This window comes from Miniopterus schreibersii (genome assembly GCF_964146895.1).
Source record: "Miniopterus schreibersii genome assembly, chromosome: 4".
Classification (NCBI taxonomy): domain Eukaryota; kingdom Metazoa; phylum Chordata; class Mammalia; order Chiroptera; family Miniopteridae; genus Miniopterus; species Miniopterus schreibersii.
In genome coordinates this window covers 20,414,268-20,439,605 of record NC_138105.1, presented here as the reverse complement: position 1 = coordinate 20,439,605, position 25,338 = coordinate 20,414,268, and the positions used below count along the sequence as shown (strand labels likewise).

Below are 25,338 nucleotides of genomic sequence, written 5' to 3'. Positions count from 1 at the left end.
TTTCACACAGTCACAGAGCAATTTCATGGTAGAACAGGATAAAATACAGTTCTTCTAGCACCCTGCCAAGTGTTTGTTCCTTTATGCACTTTTTGTGAGTTTCTACAGAATTTATATGACTCCAGATTACAGCTTCAAGTTATTTCTCATATACACGTGGCCCCTCCTCACAACTAAATTAACTGTCACTATTTAAATCCTCTCCCTTTTCTCTTGTTTTATCTTTCAGAAGCTTGTTTATCACCTATTCCTGGCAAGTACAATTTTTCAGCATCTTCATAATGAATAAGTCAAAATTAGTATAAGAAGACTCTGTCTCCTAAATTATTTTTGCCTTCATGAGCAGTTTTGAGGCTACCCTATGCCAACTCTTGAACTGACACACAGAATAAACAAGATAACTGAAATCTTTAAGTATATTTATTCATCTATTCATTCACTCAACATATATCTCCTGAGTAGAAACTATGGGCAGGTTCCAGTCTTGGCCACAGTCCCTGCCCTCACAGAGCATGCATTCTTCCTCTAATTCCATTTGGCATAGTATTTGTGACTCATGAACTATGCACAGAGGCAGTAAGGAGGTGTCCTGACATCAAACATCCAAACTGTTGACTGCCCAAGAAGTAAATGTGGTGCCCATCGCACAATGGCCATCGCTGTACTAACATTAAGTCTAACCACCATGGCAGTGATAATTTTTAGGTCAGTTCAGAAAATCTTTCTATAGGACATTTATGCTAAGCACTAAAGCTATCAAAACCTAGAAGTCAAGGAATAAAGTATAATTCCTGCTTTCAAGGAACACAAACTAGTAGAGAAAACAGATATATCTAAGAGGCAGGTGATAGGGACCAAGCTAGTACTGTTTTGGGTTATACTTTTAAGATTTATCTTCATGAGCCCACTCAAAGACAAAACAATCTAATCAGATGGATTTTTTTTTTTAATCCAGGAATACTCTATACCTAGTATCTACTCTCCCTAACATTCTCCCCCACTGTTTGTTTGTTTGTTTGTTTGTTTGTTTAATTTGGGGTACCCAAATATTCTGGTCATGTTGAATCTCTTTCCTTTTCAGAGGAAGTCTGCACCTTGATTATCAGAGTATTTCCTGAAGACTCTGGGGGATTCAAGTGCATTGCTGAAAATGAGGCTGGAACTGCAGTCTCCACAGCAAGATTCTTTGTTTTCCCAGGTAATTATTCTTCAGGATCCCCCTGCTCCTATTCAACCCTGAGCCAAGAGGAAGGCTCTCTGCTTCTATCTGAACTGGTTACTAATGATATTTTTCAGAAGGAAAAGAAGTAAAAAAATCAGAGAGTTCTCCAAAGTTACCCATCAGAAAATTTTCTCCAAAACTGAACTCCTTTCCCTGGAGCAGTGACAGCTACACAAAGAACAAAAATCCAGACAGTATCCTAATAAACCTTATGCCAACTTTTATTCCTGAACCAGTCAGTCCCACCGAACATGAGAACCAGATTCCAAAGGAGGATTTCTGCACCATCAATGAAAATTCCTCTGAGCTACAACCACAATGGTAAGGGCAGAGAGACCTAACATTCACTTATTCAACAAATATTCTTGGTTCTGTAGACAGAACAGTGAACATGACAAAGCTCCTGCTCTCAGGGAGCTTGCATTCTGTGATGAATCACTTTATTTTATATTCTTTTACACTGTACTAGGATAGAATGGACCACGTCAGTAGCTTCTGAGGATAATACATTTCTATCACCACAATTTCTTTAGCAAACCTGGTTCCCCCAACTTATGCAACATCATGCAAAGTTAGTGATCAAGTTTCCACTAAGATGAATCACTTTAACTGTCATTTCTCCCTTGCGCTCCATAGCCATGGAAGAAATAGTAAGTCATGTGCTTAGATTCATATTTAAGGGTTTGTTACAGAGACTTATTGAAAAAAAGTCAACAATGCTCAAATGGCACAAGTTTTTGAAGAAGTGGAATCTTTTTCCAAAACAGAATTCAGTGTCCTATCTCAATATAAATAGGTAAAATATTTTGTGACACAGGTTTCTTCAGTCTTAGAATACAGACAGAATTATCTGTATTGTATTCAGAGAACAAATGTATAAATGGAAAGATAATTCAGGAAGTGAATTTGCCAGTCAGGCTATGTTTAAAACAACACAATCTACCACCATGCCCACCCCTCAAAGAAACTATTGATTAAAAACAACCTAAGCCCTGGCTGGTGTGGGTCAGTGGTTAGAGCATTGGCCTGCACACCAAAGGTTCTTCAATTCCCAGTGAAGGATACTTACCCAGGTTGCAGGTTCAACTCCTGGCCCCAGTTAGGCCGCATGCAGGAGGCAACCAATCGATGTTATCTCTCTCACATCAATGTTTCTTTCCGTCTGTCTGTCTCTCTCTCTCCCTTCCATCTCTCCCTCACTTCCACTCTCTCTAAAAATCAATGGAAAAAATATCCTCAGGAGAGGATTAACAGGAAGAAAAAAAAAAACAATATCTAGCATAGTCCACTAAATATTTTACCAGCATAAAGTTACCTTTAGATAAATTTAGGTTACATACCTTTAATAAAACTTAAATAGCATTCTTGACTAGTTACCTAGTACAACTATATATAGCCTATTAATTACAAAACAAAAAGATATTGGAATCTCTTTTAAGACGAGATTTCTTGAATAATATTTGGGTCTACTAAGTGAGATAAATATATCATGTTAGAGATGGAAGGAATCAGAGGTCATCTAAATGAAGCTCCTCATTCTACAAATGACTAAACTATAGATGATTGGCTCACATTGTTGAGGGATGGTTCTCCATGCCTCCATCACCTCGGATAGGTACTTCTCCAAGTGTTTCTTGCAGTGAAGACAGTGAGGAAAAGAGTTTGGATTTAGAGACTAACAGACCTGGAACAATATATACGAAGTAGTGAAGCACATAGTAGGAATTCAATAAATAGTAGCTATTACTTCACTGCATTGCTTTTTATCAGGATCAGTATATCTCCAATAACAGTTTATGACTGTGATTTCTGTTGGTCTCCTGGAACCCCATTAGCTTCTGGGATCTCTAGTTGCCTGATCAGTAGCTACCCCTATAAATAAAGATTTCTCGCCCGGCCGGGCATGGCTTAGCGGTTGAGCATCGACCCAGGATCCAGGCGATTGGGGTTCGATTCCCGGTCAGGGCACATGCCCGGGTGGCGGGCTCTGGGGCCTGCAGGAGGCAGCCGATCAATGACTCTCTCATCATTGATGTTTCTATGAAATCAATAAAGATATATTTAAAAAAAAAAAAAGATTTCTCATGGGGTCAAGTAAGAATGGGCATATGGGTCAATGAATAAGACTATAATTTATTTAACATTTATTAAACACTTTCTATGTGTTTATCAGTTTCTGTGCTAGACTTGCCTTGGAAAGATGGCCAATAATAATTATCTAAAAATTTTTCTACATGAGTACCTGTTTTTAGTAGTGAGCGTTTAGGACTTAAAAAGACCTTGAATTTATAATATACTATCTTTTACAGGAGAGTACCATCTTTATCATCAACAAAATCTTCTGTGGGGGAAATTATTGGGTAAAAGTTCTGTAAAAGTTAACAAGTTTTTTCAGAGTCTATTATGAGCTACACTGTCCTAGGCAATATAAATATATAATAAACATTCCCTCCCACAGAAAAAAAGTTAACCTAATGTAGGAGATATACCACATAATAGTCCACTGTATGATTTCCTGTTTTATTTGAGTCTCTCAGCAACCTCTGATTTAGATTAGTATAACAGATACTATCTTTGTGTTTCCAGTTAATTATTAAAGCTCAGAGAGTTTAGGCAGCTTGTCTAAGGTTACACAGTAAGTATGTGGTAGAGTGGGCATTAGCACTTGGGTCTTCAAAATAAAAAGGTTAGTTTGTCTAGAAAGTTGTAGAACATTAACCAAATTAATGTTACCACTTTTCCTTTTTGACTCCAAACCCAGTGCAGTGTCCATTATTATTTCTTACATGAGAAGAACATAAGATTGAGTCGGGTGCTAGAATGGATATTTCAAATTACAAGTGTGACAGCAGGATCCCCTTTCACTATATGTCTATGCAGAACTTCAGTAATCACAGTGAATTACGTATAACCTGGAAATAAATAAAACATTCTTCACTCTTTAGTCCCTCCATCTTCAATGTGACATTTTCCTTCTCAGTTGATACAGCAGAAATTAGCATCATCACACACACCAGACCTCTGACTTCAGAAGAAGCTCACAGAAGCATCTTTACAATAGTACATATACTTCACATTTTAAAAAACAAGAGCTGTATATGAAGAAGGGATGAATGGAGGACAGCTAAACAGCTACCCTTCCACTGACGATAAGACAAGAAGGAATTCCCTTAGCATGCAGCAGGAAATAACAGGATGCTACCTACACTGCGTGAGGCATTAGAATGATTTACCAGAAACCCTTACTGGTCATTTAGAGAAAGAAAGGGAAAAAGTTGTCTTTGGGGGCAGGTTGCAATATGATTCACCCACCTGACATCTTTTTTTTTAATCCTCACCAAGAATATTTTTCCATTGCTTTTCAGAGACAGTGGAAGAGGGGGAGAGAGATAGAGAGAGAACATCGCCCAGGCGGGCGTGGCTCAGCGGTCAAGCGTCGACCTGGGATCCAGGCCATCAGGGTTCGATTCCCGGTCAGGGCACATGCCCAGGTTGCGGGCTCGATCAATGACTCTCTCATCATTGATGTTTCTATCGCTCTCTCTCTCTCTCTCCTTTCCTCTCTCTGAAATCAATAAAGATATGTTTTTTTAAAAAAAGAGAGAGAACATCAATATGAGAGACACACCAATTGGTTGCCTACTGCACATGCCCCAACCAGGGCTGAGCCTACAACCAAGGTTTGTGCCCTTGGCCGGAATCGAACCCAGGACCCTTCAGTCCATGGGCGGACGCTCTAACCGCTAAGCCAAACTGGCTGGGGCCCCACCTGACATCTTAATGATTCTTTCCATTTTATGATTTTTTTCTCAAATAAGCAACTAAACTATTCAAATAGCCATATTTGTGAGAAAACATAAAATATTCAAGAAAGCAAACCAAACATTAAAAAGTAGAAAAACAGCCCAGCCGGGCGTGGCTCAGCGGTTGAGTATCAACCTAGGATCCAGCAGATCGAGGTTCGATTCCCAGTCAGGGCACATGCCCAGGTTGCGGGCTCGATTCTCAGTCGGGGGCGTACGGGAGGCAGCCAATTAATGACTCTCATTATTGATGTTTCTCTCTCTCTCTCTCCTTCTTCCTTCCTCTCTCTGAAATCAATAAAGACATATTAAAAAAAAAAGTAGAAAAACAGATCCATAATTATTAAATACAGACCTTTAACTTCTGAGAATGGTGTCATAAAAGAGGACCTTACTTATGTTTCCCAATTTATCCCTTAATCCGCTTATTGTAAGAACCTTAGCCTAGATGTACCACAGAGGTACCACACTGTAACCCATGTTACACCTTACGAAGACCTAGGGAATAAAGGATGCGCTTAAAAGATAAAGGGTTAATGGAACTAGGAAGCATTTTTCTCAGTCTATTGAGATCTTGCTTCCAGGCATATCCTCGGTTTAACTCAAATAACTTGTTTTAATTCTCAGAAAAAGAGAATAAATGAAAGTAAAATTCTGCCTCGACTATGGTACATTTAGAATTGATCATTTAGCCTGGCTGGTGTGGCTTAGCAGTTGAGCATCAGCCTATGATCGAGGAGATCAGGGTTCAAGTCCCAGTCAGGGCACATGCCCAGGTTGCAGGCTCAATCCCCAGCAGAGGTTGTGCAGAAGGCAGCCGATCAATGACTCTCTCTCATCACTGATGTTTCTCTCCCTCTCCCTCTCCCTCTCCCTTCCTCTCTGAAATCAATAATAATATATTTTTTAAAAATTAAAATAAAGATTGACAATTTAACAGTTTCTCCTGGGCATCTTCCTTACTTGGCTGTTAGGTCATATCTCAAACTTTTAGGTACTAAGAAACCTCAAATCTAGTATCTCCTCTTCCTTGCCCCAATCAAACCCTGTTCTCAGGAAGAACCAAATATCAGTTACATACACCACATTTAAAGTGCTTAGAATAGTGCCTTACTCATAGAAAATGCTATACATGTTGGTTATTTTTATTATTCTTATTGTCACTTGCATTTACATTTTAAGTCTTTCTAATTTGGATGAAAAGGCTTTTCCCTTTCAATGGAATTTGAAATATCAGTGAGCAGATACAGAGAAATATTCTGGGAAATTCCTGAAGTAAGATTTTGTAGGCAAATACCTACTCACCGAGTCTAGTGTGCTTTTTCTAGTAAGTAATGGCTGCATGCCCAGGCAGCAATTATTAAACTTCTTCTAGAACATAAAAGGAAGGTATACCTACATAGTCAGCTGTGAAGAATTTTATATTCACATGTGCTCAAACATCTGTTTATTGGACCCTAATGTACATGGTAATTAAATCAAGTTTGGAGTACCCATGAGGGAGGGGAATAAACAGACATGCTCTAAGCAGTAGAATCATATCAAAACCGAAGCCACCTGTGGAGATAATTTCACTTCATTGGCCTGATCCTCATGCTACCTAATCTTCCCCACCACCTCTTTTGTTGATTTGAAGGTTTCTTCCTCTGTAATTATTTACTTCCCTGCACAAAAAAAGGAAACCTAAATACCAAGATGGTCTCCTTAGTGTTAGTAGTAAGGAAGATGAAGGAAAGAGAGCTGACAGTGCAGAGCCCTAACTGTATAGATTGCTTCTTTGGTAGTTTCTTAAGCGTTTCAAACCGTTAGAATAAAAGTACAGGGTCAAGGAGGCATACACCATACAGATTCAGAAAACTTGCTAAACAAACCATATCCTGATTTTCCACCAACCCACCTTCCCAGGGACATGTCACCTGCTCGGCAGCCTTTACCGAGACCACACCCCTTTCTTGAAACAAACTACTTGAACACAGCTCCACCCCCACCCCAATTGAGGAGGGGAGTCTTCAGATGAACCACCATCGAGTAAAATCAATTTGGAGCCCATCCACCACTGGTCTTATTTCTGGAGAAGTCTTCCGAGATAGAACGTCAGTCTTAGAACATATGAAGGGACTTACTCCCTCTTTCCTCAACAAGAAGGTTCACAAAATCCCCACTACGATAAAGAAACTGAGTTTTCTTTGTACTTTTTCCCATTTCCAAATTCCTTGCTCTTCCCCCTACATGAGCTTGCTAAAGCTCATAATCAAAATTCACATCTAAAATAAAGAGGCCTGGGAGAAAAGCTCATGTAATCCCACTCCTTAAATATCACTGGGACATCTGAGATATTGTTTAGATTGTGGACTCTTACTTTGACATGCCAGCATAGGTAGATGGACAGGCGAGCACATCAGATGTCACTGCTTGGCAGCTGATAAAAGTCAGTGGTGCTATAATACTAAGCACAGAGCCACTAGATTAGTCTGTGAGGGAAGGGGATGCCTCTTCCTTCCCTTCAATAGTGGGTTAAACCCAGCTGGCACCCTCCAGAACTACGGGTAAGTCCCTTCTTTATTCCTGCTACAGTTTTGGGTTTTGTTTTTGTTTTTTGTCCAAACCAGAGGAGCGTGTACAGAGGTGATCTTCAGATAACAAGTTTGAAAGCCACAGTATCATAATGGTATTACAAAAAGATTTGAAGGCAAAGTGCTTTATTCATTTCACTGAAACTGGAAGGCATTATAGAAAGGGTAAAAGGAAAAGTAGTTATGTGTTATTATTTTTAAGTCATCATTTTTCCTTGAAAGGAGACACTTGGTCTGACTGTAATTGTGGTGATATCCTACAGCTTCAAAATATCCTCAATCAGTTTTTTCTGCAAGTCTGTGCTATATTAGAGATGGGGGGGAAATGTTAAGATTTTTTAAATAGGAGGCTGACTAATATTTTATTTATGAAATCTTTGATATTTAACATAATTTAGAATAAAGTGATATGTCATATAATAGAATATATTCTAGAATTGGACTGTTGAACAATAACTACAAACATGAAGAAAGCCTTTCAGAGTTACCTGTGGGAACATCTGTATGAAATTTAGTGAGACGTGAACAAAATTAAGCTTTTGAAAGAACATATTTTTAACTGAGCTTTATAAAATAACAGTAATTTTTAACTACGTAGGCTGATATCAAAATGAACAAGATAGTTGACATTACAGAAATATATGTGAAGAAAAATAGGGGACTTTTTGGAAAATATCTGCTGGCTATTAGTTAAACAGTTTATTCCTTGCTACTTGAAATTAATCTGAATCATTTGCCTGCCCAAAAAGGAATTTAGGAACCAAATTGCATTCAATTCTGCAATGGAATGAGTAAACTGATAACTACAAAACTACTTGCTTGAAATAGTCTTTTTTTTTTTTTTTTTTTTTTTTGAGAAAATCTAATTAAAGCCTCCTCTGGATGTTTTCTCCAACAATTTAAGGTCTAATATAGTTAATTACTAAAATGGACTCTAGTTGAATGTACTTGTGTTCATAAACTTGAAGTTAAGGAATATATGACTTTTTAAGCCTTTCCAATGCAATCTTTCTCTTGGCTGTTTAGTTGCATTTTTGTTCTTCCCTGAAACTGCTAGTTTTAATTTAAACTATATGCACAATTAGGACAAAGTTATCTGGGAATTTCTCATTAAAAATGATACTTTTTCAAGATAGAAAATTAAATAATTATAAGATTTTGTTTCGATAATGACAAACATTTTGGTCAATTTTATCAGCTAAAGGCTTGATTTAGCATTATCTCCGTGTTGGTTTAAACTATGTGAAACAAACTAAATGTATTTTCAACTAAATTATCTGATATTCTGAATAAAAACAGAATCAATGCTACAATTTACAGGACTAGTCTTTGCGTGTAATGTCTGCATATAATCCTGCTTAGATTTACCATACTAATGGAAGAAATCAGAGGCAAATATAACCCCTTAAGGATTTTAGTGACAAATGATTCCTCTAAGAAAAAATGGGGATCTACTATTGGAAGCCAGGTGAACCAGTGTAGAGCTAAGTAAGAGAAATGGCACCTATCTCTTCTTGATAAAGTATAGGCTTTATCTTCCTTCTGTATGTCCTTGGTACTATGGTCAATTTGGAATCAAGGGAAGAAAAAGAAGCAGTGAATTATACGGTAAAACAATCCACTCAGAGTTAACAACGGTGAATTATAGATGTTGTGAACTCTCCTTTGTGAACTTGTGAAAGGGCAAAGGAGTAAATATGGACATTAAAGTGTCATTCTTTACTGAAGAAGCATATTGCTCCCCTTGATTTACCAAGACCTCATTCATCACAGATCACCCTGACATGGTGTATCAGAAGAGATATTCATTGGTTTTGATGAGCAATGGGAAGGATTCACACTGAATGGAAGCTGACATGTTATATATTTAACTGCTAATAATTTTAAATAATTAAATTCCTGTCGATAATGAAACGGTAGCCTCTGGGCAAAAGCTAACCATGAGACATGGGAAAAGTCATTTGTGCAATGACAGAGATAAAGGAAGTGTAGAAACCAGGAAAGTTCTACTTTGAGATGACCTTCAAAGCATATAAGCTCCTAAAGATGTTAAACAAACAGAACTGTTTTTTATGCAAATATAACTGAATCATTTTCTCCTTTTGAAGGAAAGACATTCTTCAAGGGAAGGCCACCCCATCAAAGCCAGGAGCACAGTATTCCCAGGATCTCAACAAGAAGGGGCAAACCCAGGTTGCTTCTGATTCCTTGCAACCTTCTGTAATTCCAGGCTTGCAGTCCCAAATTCAGGACCCCAATCCTCCAGGAGCAAATCGTTATAGTAACAAATTGCCTTCATCTTCCATACACCAGCTAAGCATGTTTAACTACGAACGGCCAAAACACTTCATCCAATCCCAAAATCCATGTGGCTCCAGACTGCAGCCCCCTGGACCGGAAGCCTCCAGCTACTCAAGCCAGACCAAACAGTCTTCCATTGTCATCCAGCCCCGCCAGTGCACAGAGCAAAGATACTCTGCTTCCTCAACAATGAGCTCCCACATCACCATGTCCTCCTCTGCTTTCCCTGCTTCTCCCCAGCAGCTTGCTGGCTCCAACCCAGGCCAAAGGGTTACAGCCACCTACAATCAGTCCCCGGCCAGCTTCCTCAGCTCCATATTACCATCACAGCCTGATTACAGTAGCAGTAAAATCCCTTCCACTGTGGACTCCAAGTAAGTGAGTTTTTAAAATATATATGCATATGGATATACACTGTGCATACAGTATCTGATGGTGGGGGCAGGGGGAGGTAGCTCATTCACTACCTAAAAAGGCAATGTGACCTCAAGGTCTCATCCCATAATTCTCCTAGAACACCTTGAACCTGGGTACTGGCAATAAGGGGTCATCTGACCCATTATCCAATGTCCAGGCTGAGCTGAATCAAATCATCTATTACCACATACAATTACTTACCTATTATTTTCCATCTTCAAATCATATTTCTAACATACCCAAGAACAGTGAACTATTCCTCCAGTCCTAAGCTAAGTTCCTCATGCTGTAAATTTAATTTAATTGCTCTGGTCTGGGCTCAGCTGAGATGAACACCTGCCTGCTCGTCTTCAGATAGGATTTCCTCTCACATAAGCAGAGGCTATTAAATTTCTTCTCAGTCTCAGTCTTTCTTCCTATCCATTTCCCCCTCTGATCTTGAATATCCACTTGGCTAAAAAGAAAATCTGGGATTCAGACACTAAAGTGTATGACTTTTCCTTACTATGATCAGAAGAAGAAAGGCTTGAATAGATAAAAATTGATGACCTTAAGGTTTCCTTTGGTAATTAAAACCACCCTTTGTTCAAATCCAGGGAAGAATACCTGCGGCCTTATGCAAGCATGTACTATTTTCACAGTCCTAAAACTGTCCTAGGAGAACCTGATACGAAGAAGGACACAGTGGTTGTGCTTTTTTTAAAACATGAACTGAATACTTTGTGCTTATGTAAAGTTAGGGCTATCAGTTTTCCTATTCCTTGGCTGGCTAGAACATCAGAGAATTAAATCAGAGGCATCTGGGGGGAAAAAATGTCTGATGGAATGTGTTTTGTTGGTTGCAGGCTTATTGACAAATATGCTGAAATTCTTGCTAATTTCTCTCAGTTTCCTCTAGAAGCTAATTTTTTTCTAGAGATTCCTATTGTTGGTGACAACTCTAGAAACCTAGTTGAACTGACTATAGCATTGAACTTGCAAAGAAAACTTTTCAATATTTTTTAAGAATAAAAACCAGAAAAAAAATCTTAGATACTAGGCTAAACCATTTGAAATGGCTGAGTCAACTATTTTTGACCTACAAAAATGGCATCTCATGTTGACCTATTTTTATTTTTATAATTTTTATTTTAATTTGAGAGACACAGGCAGAGAGAGAGAGAGAATCATCAATGAATTGTTCCACTCATTTATGCATTCATTGGTTGCTTCCTGTATGTGCCCCGGCTGAGAATCGAACCCGCAACCTTGGTGTATCAGGATGATGCTCTCACCAACTGAACTACCTGGCCAGGGCTCTGAGCTATTATTTTTAAAAGATGTATTCAAGAATTAAAATCCCTTTTTCTTTTCTCTCCCAAATTCCCATTATGCCCACTATAACACACTGTAGATTTTTCTTGGTAACATTTTACCCAGGCGATCTTTTTCCATCTAGCTTTCTATTATTTCCAGATTTCCTATATGAGCATTTTAAAATCTAAAATAACCTTTTCTGACTATATTTTTCTTAATAGTCTTTCAATCCTACTCCAAATTCCTGCCCAGAAAAGAAAGCCATAAATAAATATTACTGAGCCTCAACCATATACCTAGCTCTGTGTACAGAACTGAGAGATAAAGAAAGGCAAAAATGGAGAGATAAGAACTAAAACACAGGAGGTCCCCAAAACAGAGATCAAAGGTCCATCTTTAGCTGTTCCATTTTCAGCAACCACAGATAACCCTTTTAATCTTCCCACAGCCACTTGATACCCATTCTGTGCCCAGCTGCACAGGGTGGAAAGCTCTGGCCCTTTGAACATTTGTGCACAACTCCCTCATTGTTATGATGGGTTTAAGTTTGCCATGTCTTCTAAAATAATCCCTTGGATTCTGACCTAGAGAAGTTTGAAAGCTTTATTTAGCTTTTCATTATTAGGAAACCCTTAAGCAAATGCTCTATTCGGTTGATCAAACCAAAGACTAGAAACTGAGAGGAACTCTTTAATTCTAATTATTCCTTCCAAAATCCTTGCTGTGTGATATTCAACTTCACCTTACCCGCTCAGTGATTCAGTTTTCTGATCCATAACAAAATTAAGGATCTGGGTAATTATAAGAAAAAAAGACCTATACAGCAGTGTACAAGTATAATATTAGTTTATAAATATGAGTAGATATCAAGTCCTGATACTTAAGCCATCTGGTAATAATGGGTGTATTCGGTGAACAAAGTGACTGAGGTTACATATACGTGAGTGATTCTCAGGCTTAGTTTTGATAATCCTTCAAAATTTCTCAGATATTACAACAGTCTGAAAAAAGGATTTTTTAATACGTTTAACTCACTGTAACAAATGTGTGACTTTTGTAAAGATGGTAGCCTAGCATTAAAAAAAAACAGTTTATTTTAACTTCATACAATTGGAGAAACAGATCTATAACCCAAAGAAATTTTACCACTTTGATCTGGGCATTCAAATGCAAAGCAAACGAACAAAAAACAAACAAACAAACAAAACCTCACTATTTATTTAAACACTTGGTTTGGCTGCTGACTTGACTTCAGGATTAATACAGACAACCCTGAAGATCTGACATGTAAGAAAGGGGAATGTGTATCAGCATCTTTCGTTACAAAGCATCTTGAATACAATGAAAAACATTCACTCATTCAGCTGATAGTATCACCAATACCCAAACTCTGTTAGTGGATATAAATGATACAATAATAAGACTTTTTTTCAGTATGTTTACAATCTAGAGATTAGTAACCAAGTCCCCAAAGCCTACAAAAATTAAAATTCTGGCTCTACTCAGAGGACATACATTTTCACTTAGCTTACAAATTCTTTTAATGATCCTTGAGAATATTTGAACAGGAATATGTCACAGAACAGACAAGCGTGCCTCATCTGGATAGCAAGAATGTTTATTGTAATAATGGTAAAATATTCACTGAAGGTAGTGGCCAGTTTCCCCACATTAAATAGATGTAAGCTAGCAACTATATGCCCTAAACGAATGAACTAAGTGAAATATGAACAAAGCACTGTGAAAACTGCACCTAACAGATCTAATAATACAGGAGTCCCTAAATACCACCCCTGCTCTCCATCAGAATCAACAGGGGAACTCTGACAGGGGCACGAACATCTTAGAAGAAAATTTAGGATCAGAACTTGAAATAAGGATTTAAACAAAACTCGACCACTATTCAAATTTACTTCCTTTTTCTCCAAATCTCCCCTTTTCTTAGTTTACATTTCTTTCTTCTTCCTCCCTTAATCATTCCTTTCTTTCTTCAGAAATCACTTTAGCAACATTAAAGAAACTGTCATTACTGTAGAAGCTATTTGTTATATAGTGCCATCTTGCATTTTCTAGAATAAGAAATTAATAGGAGCCCTAGCCGCTGTGGCTCAGTTGGTTGGGCGTTGTCCCGTACACTGAAAGGTTGCTCGTTCAATTCCAGATCAGGGCCCATGCCTGGGTTGCTGGCTTAATCCCCAGTAGAGGGAGTGCAGGAGGCAAACAATCCATGTTGCGCTCTCACATCGATGTCTCTCCCTTTCCCTTCCTCTCTCTCTAAAAATCAATTTTAAAATCTTTTTTAAAAAAATTAATTAATAGGAATTGGAAATTAATAGAAAAGCCAATGACTATGTTAACTGTATGCTCCATTCAAAGCAACAGAATAGTCACTAAATACCAGTGGTTATACTGGTAAATGTGTAACAATCAGCTGGAGGAAGGAGCCATGATTTGTGGTATTTACCAATTTCCCTGGTGTAGATATTCCACCACCACCAATTTCAAAGAGATCACAGGGAGCTGGGAAGAGATGCTAAAAATCAGCCCTCTTGAGCCCAAAAGTCAAGCGCATCACTGCTTAATATCCACCTATAAATCAAACTTATGAAATTCAGTTTTAAGATTAGAAGTGCTCTCAAACTACAAGTAACTAGACTTACTTCTGTAGGGAAGATCTTCAAGGAAGGGCAGCCTCCTTATACCTAACCTAAATTGTTCCTCCTGCTACTTAATTTTCACTTGCCAAAACAAAAAGAAACAAAAAAGCTGGTAACAACTCATAAAACCCTTCTTAACTGTTACTAGGGAAATCAACACTAGTAGTGCTAAGTGTTAGATTCAACCTATCTAAAGGTGACTGACAAAATAAGGCCAACCCTCTTTTTCATACAAACCTTTTTTTTGTAATACATTTTGAAGGGAGAGGAAAATGGGGGTAGCGGGAGGTAGGAGAGGGTAAAGGGGGGATAAATGGTGATGGAAAGAGACATGAATTGGGGTGGTAAACACACAACACAATGTACAGAGGATGTATTATAGAATTGTACCTTAAACCTATATAATTTTATTAACCAATATAACCTCAATAATTTCAATTTTAAAAATAGATATACATCTTAAAGATCATCTTTTTAAAAAATCTTGTTTCTTTTTAAAGCTATCAACAATCCTTAGTTGGACAACCTATAAATGCTAAGCCATCCCAAAGTACAAATGCTAAGCCCACACCAAGGACTCCTGACCATGAAATACAAGGATCAAAAGAAGCTCTGATTCAAGATTTGGAAAGAAAACTAAAATGCAAGGACAGCCTTCTTCATAATGGAAATCAAGTGAGCAAGAAGCCTATTTTATACAAAAAGCCAATTAAACTATAAAATCTAATCTCAATAAGAAAGTTCTTTCTGTCTCACAGATCTATGACCATATAATCATCAAGGAATAGAATAATCTTTTATAAAAAGGAATATCTGGGTCCTATTTCATATTTCTCTGCATGAAATTACCATTTGGTCTTGAGTAGTAAAAAAATGAAGTGAATGAAAAGTCAATCTGAATGATTTAATATTTTGTTTTAAGCATTACTCTCTCATAAAATATGTCTAATGACCAAATAACTAATACTGTCAACCTGACTTCCTCATGTACTTCTGTATGTATTATTGGTGGACACAGAGCTACAAATTTTATTATGTAACTCTTATTGTGCACATTGTATTAGTCACCTATCTTTGAAACAGTACTATACGCCTTTAATCCAAATACATTTAGCATACCAGTTGCACTGTTTTCAGCCAGAAGTTGGTAAATCAAATATTCAGTGTTCATTTAATAAAAGTTCTTTCTGAATGTGAGGACATGCAGTACTATTTTCAAAGACAGAGCTGACTGGAACGTACACAACAAGAAGGGAAAGAATTTCCCTTTACTTGGGAGAGCCTTATTTAAGGGTGCTTATGCCTGCCTTTCCAAGGAGCAAAAAGAAAACAAGTGAATACCACAGATAGAGTGGCACTAGAATGGGGGGAAATGCTTTGAATTAAAGATGCTTTTTAAAACATAGCATCTACTTATAATTCAAAAGACAGAACTATACTTCTTTGGTAAAATTCACAGTGGTTTTAAGTTAAATCTGTACAAACAATTTTTATTAAATCTCATTACCATTGTCCTTAATGATGTACTTCTTTACAGCGGTTAACATATGAGGAAAAGATGGCTCGCAGATTGCTGGGACCACAGAATGCAGCTGCTGTGTTTCAAGCTCAAAATGACAGTGAGGCACAAGATTCACCACAGGTAAATAAGAATACTCTTTGTCTAACTAGAGCTCTTTTCATGTGTATGATTTTTAAATGTCTGCTTTCTGAATGTTTCTAAATGGCATGTGAAGCAAAAGTGAACCACTTCCATGGGAGAGGCCATGATGGCCTAAAATATATATATATGTATATATAATTTTAATTTTACCCCATTTTCTGGTGGTTCTAATATCTGCATAAGAAATGTCACAAAGAAAAAACACCAGAAGGCTAATGGAGTCACTTTTCATCTGGATGTTTATGGGTAAGTTAGATCCAGGACTCCAGGACTCTTTCTTACAATGTCTACACAGATAGAGAATTTATGAGTTGCAAATCATCAGTAGGACAGAAATTAAAACACTAAACCAAAGTAATTATAACCTCTTACAAGCCATTTATCATTTCAATGTTTTAAAATACATTCATGGTACAATGAAACATCCAATTCCTTTTGTCATGTTCCTGTATTTACAAATGTTTCTTATTAAAAACAACCAACCAACCAAGAAAAAAAACCCACCTTGAGTAATGGCTCTAAGATTAACAAAAGCATCCTTTCCAAAGAGGGATTAACTTTATGGAGAGCATAAAGTGAATATCCATCCCATAGGCTCATACCTGACACACCTCACTTTAACAAGTAAAGTTAACCCTGAATAGAAGTGTAGAGTTGGAGAGGCAGACTGAAATGCTCTGTCTTCCTTCTTCCATTCCTTCCCAAAAAGCCCACATGAAACCAGGAGCCAAAGGGTTAAAACTGGGCACTCAACAATTCCAAACTTCTAAGTATAGGAAGCTGAAAATAAGATTTTTGTTTCTGTTAAATATGACCAGTCCTAATAAGAAGAATGGAGCAGGGTCTAACAGTACAAGTAACTAGAAACTGAAAACAAAATTTAACTCTCTTTTTGGCTACTGAACAGTTCATGCATTCATTCATTCAACTAATTTACATGGAGCACCTACTGTGGTGGTGCAGACTAGATCAAGTATAAGACACAAATATCTCTATTAGTGAAAATAATTCAAAGCAACATTCTATTGATGATGGTTTAACGTATAAATTCACAGCATATGATTTCAAGAGCAAGGATGTACTGTTTTTCTCATTCATTCTTTAAAAACTTTAAAATGAAGGTGACGGTAAAGAGATGGCAGCAAAATATATCGTTATAAAATTAGAAAATATAAATCTTACTTTTTTTGTACACTTCAAGCAAAATGTCATCTAACTATGTATAACTGAAGTATCGCATCTATGAATACGAATATACACATATTCAAACCACCTTAAAGGGGAAAAGTAAAAACCTTACTTTGGATACTTTGAGTTTAACTGGATTATTTTTATTTTTTACCAAAAAATTAGTTGATTTGTTTGATCACTGAATTGTTGTTTTGACATTTTGCTTAGAAAAATCTTATGGCTAGCCAAAAGTTGTGACAGTTTTAAGAATTTTGTTTTAAAATGACAAAATACTTTCAACATATTCATCCAAAAATAAATTATCTGCAATGATTTGCTGTGTTGCTGTACAGATGGTTCTTCGGATATTTGGGTAGGAACTATATTTTCCCCGTTTCTGTATCTCCCACTATGCCAAGCACAGTGAAATACACAGAGTAGGCACTAAATACTTAATCCATTTATTGATTCTATTATAATTTCCATCATTCCTGATTTTATTTTCAAATAGAAATAATTTTTTGGTACTCAGACAATAAATTCTAAAAGATATTAAATTAAGTATACCTTTATTAAGCAGGAAGTAATTAACGTTGTTTTTCAAAAAGCCTTTTCAGAGCTCTACACATATCTTCCAAGGTGTTCATCAGGATTTTGTGTCATGAGCTAAAAAGAGAAGTATTTTCCAGTCTAATGTGTGTTTACTGCTGTTGGTGCCACTTTTGAGCAGCAGGCATAACACCCTGTATCTACTGCCAACACAAGTGACTTCATGTCTATTCCTGTTTTACTAAAGGACAACCTGTACTACGTGCTCTCATTTCAAATACACCAGGGGGACACACCGTCCTTTGTCATAAAACAGTCATCTGAAAAATGAACCCTATCAACTCAAAGTCTATGTAATTTTCATAAATCATGCCTGTGGAACAGTCTTATTAATTCTGGGGATTTCTTGCTAGAATATTAGGTTAGTGCAGTATGTTTTAAACGTTTAAAAGCTAAATTTATAGAACCAGCCGTATCTGCAAAAATATAGCCAACAGAGAAATGTTCCTTTCAACTACAAATGCTTAGTTCTGTTTCATTTCAAGCTAACAACTACATATTAACATTATCACTGTTTTCATTTTACACAGCATAATTCGGCACATGCACGGTTGCAAGTTCCTACGTCACAAATAAGGTAAAAAAATTTAATTTTAAATATATATTTTGCTATCTAAAATATTTTCAACTTACAAATGTAATACTTATAAAGCCCTCAAGCTTCCCACATACCTTTTATAAAAAACAAGGCAAATTTCCTAATGTCAGAGATAACGATCAAAATTTTATCTGGCCCTGGCCAGTGTGGCTCAGTGGTTTGGGTGTCGGCCCATGCACCAAAGGGTCACAGGTTCAATTCCTAGCCAAGGGCACATACCTGGGTTGCAGGTTCGATCCCCAGCCCCGGTTGGGGCGTGTAAGGAGGCAACCAATCGATGTGTCTCTCTCACATCAATGTTTCTCTCACATCAATGTTTCTCTCACATCAGTGTTTCTCTCCCTCCATCTCTCCCTCTCTCCCCCCCTCCCTCCCTTCCACTCTCTCTCTAATCACTAAAAAAATATCCTTGAGTAATGATTAACAAAAATAAATAAATTTATCTGTTAAGGCCCTGGCCGGGTAGCTCACTTGTTTAGAGCATTGTCCTGGTATGCCAAGGTTGTGGGTTCCAGTTCTCATTCAGGACACTGTTAATTATTAGAACTATCTCAGAGGAAGTTTTTTAAATATTTTAGTCAAATAAGCCAGGACCGCGTTTCCATGTTAAACAACTTTTTCATAATGGAAACCCAATTCTAACAATCTTTGCATGTGATCACTGTCCATGGGGTACTTTGCATTTGAATAGCTCAATTTCTTCATCAATTCATAGCACTGTAAAAAAGAAAGAGTGTAATTTGTACCAGATGTTTCTAAACTACTACCATTTCTAACAGTTATCAAATGTTCCACAGCTAAATACAGCCCTAAGGCCTCTCTACATTGTTAATACACTATCAAACAGTATAGACTCAGGGTTTCCAATGTGATGCCTAAACTGTATTTGTGTGAGAGGAAGAACAATGACAAGTTTTTGCACAGTGGTTATTAAAATACTTTTGTAGAAGCAGATCATCTTCACGGGGAGATGTGAATGACGAGGATGCAATCCAGGAGAAATTTTACCCGCCTCGTTTCATTCAAGTGCCAGAGAACATGTCAATTGAAGAAGGAAGGTTCTGCAGAATGGACTTCAAAGTAAGAGAAGAGTTATAAAATACTGGAGGAAAATTAACAATGGGATACTGTTTTGAAAAATGTCCCCTTCCTCTTCGTAGCTTGCTACACAGCTTGGGAAGCAATATGTATAGTGGTAAGGACACAAATGCTGGAGCCAAGCTTACCTGGGTTGAATCCTGGCTCTGTCACTCTTCAGCTATGTAACCTCAGACAAGTCACTTAACCTCTCTGTGCTTTTGTCTCATCTGTAAAATGAGAATAAATGTACCTACTTCATAAAGTTGTCTAAGCATTGAGGGAATAGGTATAAGGTATTCACAGTAGTGTCAACCACCTAATAAATTCTCTAAGTGAAGCCATCATAACAGGGTTTCTAAAGCAGAATGGCTCCTTAGTTCCTCGCCACTAAGAAAGTCAAGCAACCCTGCTTTTTCTCAGCCCAGAAGAGAGTCCTTCAAACTAGAATCGTTTTTCCTACAATTTCATTATCCTCATTTTGGAGAATTTTTTCCTATAAAATGTTTTTCTGGATTCCTTATGAATGAAAGTTAGTGTATGGATTTATTTGTTTAGATTTATATAAGAACACTTAACAAACTGCCACTTATACATCAGAACTACAGCTCGAGAACCTGTTTCGGAAAGGTTACTCATGAGATCAGCAAGCCTCACATATGTGTGCTTCTGGGACTGCATTTGCAGTCACCATTAGCCAGAAAAGCCATGACTTCCATATTCCTTAATTAAAAGATCTTAAAGAGCCTGAGGTTGCATATGAAAGAGCTACATGTGGTTTTAGAGAGTCTGAAAATACTGTATTAATTTCAAGAGTTTTAATTTGTACTGTTTTGTTAAAAATTATTGAAAGCAAATACCTTTTTAATCTCTTGCTTTGCATTTTCAATCACAAATCCACTCAGGTACTGGAACTGTTAAAATTCATAGACAAATGGGTTCCAGTGATGCTATAATTTAAAACTCTGTCATCTCCTTGTATTTTCATTTCTAGGTGAGTGGACTGCCAGCTCCTGATGTGTCATGGTATCTAAATGGAAGACCAGTTCAATCAGATGATCTTCACAAAATGATAGTGTCTGAGAAGGGTTTTCATTCACTCATCTTTGAAGTGGTCAGAGTTTCAGATGCAGGGGCTTATGTATGTGTGGCCAAGAATAGAGCAGGAGAAGCCACCTTTACTGTGCAGCTGGATGTCCTGGGTAAGCCCTCCAAGAGATCATAAAGTATCTTTAATCCTGCAGTATTAAAAAACAAAGTATTAAAAAAGAAAATCCATATTTTAAACAAAAATAAAATTAAAAAATAAAAATTAAAAAAAGAAAATCCCAGAGCACTTCATATTTAAGGTTAATGTCTACATTATACAACCCAATAGAACCATAGTTTTTACCCAAAAGCCACAAATCGGGGTGGGGGTCGGAGGCGGATCATATTCTTGAGGGAAACTCAGTGAAACTAGAATGAATCTACCACCAAAGCTTTTCTGGTACAATTTCAGACAGACCAAAGAAGGTGGTAGAAGCATTTCTACAGATGTAACTAACAGGTCTTAAAATGAAAAATTTTAGTCTAATCATTTCTCTGGTCTACAGTCTAAAATAATCAATCTGACTCACATTTTCACAGAATTGTCATAATCATGCATAGTTGAAAACTGAAGAGTAAACGTCAACTTTTGGCCTTGAACTGTGTTCCTTTTACTAGGAAACTCATCGGTAATTATGACAACAAAAACATACTTATTTGCGTTAGAAAACATTATGGCAAAACTCATATCTCAAATTTTCTTTGTCAGGCAGTTCTTATAAAGTTGATGTTCTGTTTTAAAATATTACAATTTAAGTGCTTTAAATATATCACATTTGTAATGTTTTAAGCCATGGTATATCACATAAAAGAGATTTTTGCTATAATTCATTGTTTGTTATATAAAAGCTTGAGAAGTTGAAAATTTTTCTTCAGTTTGTATTCTACCCAGATCAATGAAAAAATTATTCTGACACAATAAGGGACCTCAGTCTAAGGGAAAAACTAGTGATCTAGAAATCAAAGAACACAAACAAGTCAAGTGATTAAGCTTTGGGTAAATCCTCTTTATGCCAATAGCTCCAGAAATACTATAATGTTAGAGCTGAAAGAGACCTTGGCAGGCATCTGTCCAATCTCCTCATTTCTCCTTCAGAAAAGCTAGGGTTATGGTAGTATAGTATCATTTCCTTCTTATCCCTAAGGTATTTGAAGACAAGACATAATAATTACTGATATTAGCATATTATTTTATAGTTTACAATGTGCTTCTTCATTCATTATCTCAATTGATCCTCACAACAATTCTGTATGGTAAGCACAGCAGTCACTATTACTTGGGTATTGTATTATTTTTACAGTAGATAACACTAAGCCTCAGAGAACTAAACAAATTTTTCCCAATTTGGCATGGCAAACGGGGTAAATAGAGAATTTGAACCCAAGTTGATGGTACTCTTTCCACCACTCATACTGCCTCCCTATAGATGACACAATACATGAGAATATGACTTAAATTCTTTGAATGAAACATGATTATAAATTCACTGCATCAATACCTTACTGTTTTAGAACTCTGAATGGTATAATAATACAATAGTTTTGTATATTATTTTAGCTAAAGCTAAAACATGAAGCTTCCAATCCTTTTTACTTTTAAAAACTTTTATATCAACATACAAATTTCATAATACTTTGGTTTGACTTAATATCTTTTTTATATTTCAAATACTTGGTTTTTTTAATATGTAGCAAAAGAACACAGAAGAGCACCAATGTTTATCTATAAACCACAGAGCAAAAAAGTTTTTGAAGGAGAATCAGTGAAGCTAGAATGCCAAATCTCAGCTGTACCTCCACCAAAACTTTTCTGGAAAAGAAATAATGAAATGGTACGATTCAACACTGATCGAATAAGGTAGGATAAGTATTTCTAGACTTAACTATAGTTTACTTTGGTGAATCCAGTTATACTTTGAAATGCATTATAAATGGCATGCATTTGTGATCTCAATTGGTCTTGTTTTTAAAACATATATAGAAATATAAACCTCATTAAGCCAGAACCCACTAATCAGAAATTTAAAGCATAAAGTAGGCTGTCATTTACCTTATAAATGCTAACAATAAACAAAGATGGCTCAAGGAAATAGATGATATAAACAAGATTTGGTGTGGGGATGTTTAATGCAAGAAAAGCAATAGCTATTTATTTGACAATCACTAAATATAGCCTCAGAATTTCCAAATGCTTCTTTTTCATATTAGTCTGACATTGTAGATCACAAACATCATAAATAAACTTTCACAGGAAAATTAATTCCTATCATTTCATTTTTTAATTGTTTCTTTTCAGCTTATATCATGATAACTCTGGAAGAGTTACTTTACTGATAAAAGATGTAAACAAGAAAGACGCTGGGTGGTATACTGTGTCTGCAGTTAATGAAGCTGGAGTGATCACATGTAACACAAGATTAGATGTTACAGGTATGTCACACTGTTATCAAGTGTTATGTCAAGTGTTACAAAGGACTCAACCAGGAAGACTTAATAAGAAACACTAATCCCAGCATAGCACAAAATCTGAGGGATTTTTCCCATATATAATCAGTTTTGATTTCTTTTTTCCTATCTGATAATGAATAACTAGTGCAACCCATTTGTTTAGGTTCTCTGAGTTAATTTTTATTTGATCTATTTCAGCCCGTCCAAACCAAACTCTTCCAGCTCCTAAGCTCCGTGTTCGGCCAACTTTCAGCAAATATTTAGCACTTAACGGAAAAGGTTTGGATGTGAAACAAGCTTTTAACCCTGAAGGAGAATTTCAGCGTCTGGCAGCTCAATCTGGACTCTATGAAAGTGAAGAACTTTAGTCTACAGCCATACCACCCTGAACGCGCCCGATCTCGTCTGAAAGTGAAGAACTTTAATAACTTTAACAACATTGGAAAACACAACTACACTATTAGTAATATATTCAATTAAATTTTTGAAATAAATCCATAGCTGTATTAACAGATTATGGCTTTCATTAGGTAATATAACTAATGTAATTTATAATATTATTTATCCTTTGACTATTGCACATTCTATCTACTTCTCTGGTTTGTGAAGCCAACAGAAAATCAGGGTACATGGTTTGTAATTGCAGAAGACCACCTTAAAATGTGGGATTTTTAACATTTAAGTCACACATTTAATAATTACAGGTTATGAATTATCAACTTTTTAGACACACCTAATGCTTGCAATAAGGTTTATTGGTACTGCTTTCTCAATACTGTTTTACCCATTTTCTCTTATAGAAATTCTAACATGGTATAGATTATCTGAGTGTTCCACAGTTTTATGTCAAAAGAGAATAAAATGTCAATTACTTAAAACAGCCTGTTTCCTCTTCACAAAAGTCTAGATCTTTAACATAAAACTTCTGGTTTTTATTTATCAAACAACTAACATGCCCTATGAATAACAAATTCCAACATCATATTCTAGAGCAGTGTTTCTTCTTGGTAAAACTCACAACTCAGTCAATTTCTCCTGAAACTGGGCTAGATTTGCACTTCAAAAGCATAAGGAAATCTCTCCTGAAATTGATTGTTTTAACCAAATAAGTCACTAATTCAAGATCTTTGAGACTACTGAACTCAATGGAGTAAGAACAGTGTGCAGAGTTATCTGCTTAGTTCTTATATTTAATATAAATCTGAATAGCTGTATTTGGGGGGGGGGGGTTCCTCCTGCATTTCACGTTCAGATAACCTGTTACATTAAAAAGCATAATTTTGTAAGCATCTGAGAGTCTAAGTACAGGAAAGGGTAAATCCTTTTATTAACCTATTCTTAAGCTAGGACAGTAGCCGTTTCTTTTTCTCAGGCTGTCAGCCTTTTGCTAGGCCTCCCCTGTTCCTTTCATCATTGGTAGCCTCTGACCCTCCCCGCTGTGTGGCCTAGTTTTGCTTTTTATCTGCACATGAAACAGCATTCAGCAACATCAGTCTACATCTCTTTCGGGGAAAATAACAAAAATGGCTTTATTTTTTTACTTTCAAAACAGCTTGATGGTTTTCTTTGCTGGCTGTCCTGGGGCCTTTCGACTGATTTCCATTGTATTTTCCTTTGACCAACATGAGAATCCAATCAGTCTCAAATCCTGGCGAACTCTGGATGCCTTAATTCACAGCCAAATTCGTTCGGCCTTTCCTACAGCTGGTTTACAAGCCTCCTTTCCTCCTCTTTGCAAAGCTTCGGGGCAGGTGTGAGCCTGGGCTCCCAAGGGCTGCTGCTTTGGCCTTTCACATAATCACTGCAGAGCTGGATTTTTATTGTTATTTTTTAACCTATTTTAACGTTCCCTTTAGCCATACTGGGTGGAAAAGAAGGATGGAAGCTATTTCTAGCCACAGGTCTCGGTTAATAACCAGGTTCCACACGAGCGGCGGCCGCGGGGGGTCCGGGGTACGCAGCTGGGCGCCGGCGGGCGGCCGACCTCGCCCGACGGGCCGGGGACGCGGGGAAACGGCCCTCTCAGCACCTCGGCTCCTTCAGACTTACAACGAGGACAAAACACCTACCTTTCAAGAAGGGGTGTGTGAAGACCAAACACGCCCATAAATATGAAAGGTATTCAAGAAAGAGTAGCCCGTCCTAATTAATTACTACCACTTTTATGACTGACCGCAGGCGCAAAGCCAGCTCTGCCCCGGAGGTGCGCGCTCCGCGGGAGACGGCGCCGCGCTCTCCCAACCCCGCCTCGGGCGAAGCCCTTCCAGGCGCTCCTCGGTGCGCACGCGCGCTTGCGACTTGGAACTCAGTCTGCGCCCCTCGAGGAGCGGCGGGCTCGCGCAAGCGCACGAGCTCGGCGGCTTGCGCAGGCGCGGCGGACCTGGGGAGGTTGAACCGGCGTCTCTTCCAGGGCCG

At 37.3% G+C, this 25,338-nt stretch overlaps 1 protein-coding gene across 1 annotated transcript; it reads left to right on the top strand.

Moving 5' to 3' along the window:
• The first annotated feature begins 7,492 nt into the window (after positions 1-7,492).
• MYOT (myotilin) lies at positions 7,493-24,566 on the top strand. Its single transcript, XM_081136865.1, has 10 exons — positions 7,493-7,571; positions 9,707-10,273; positions 14,770-14,944; positions 15,807-15,911; positions 18,242-18,288; positions 19,257-19,389; positions 20,381-20,588; positions 22,168-22,333; positions 22,772-22,905; positions 23,122-24,566. The coding sequence occupies exons 2-10, from the start codon at positions 9,918-9,920 to the stop codon at positions 23,289-23,291; spliced, it is 1,494 nt and encodes a 497-aa protein (XP_080992991.1). The 5' UTR covers positions 7,493-7,571; positions 9,707-9,917; the 3' UTR covers positions 23,292-24,566.
• The last annotated feature ends 772 nt before the right edge of the window (positions 24,567-25,338 follow it).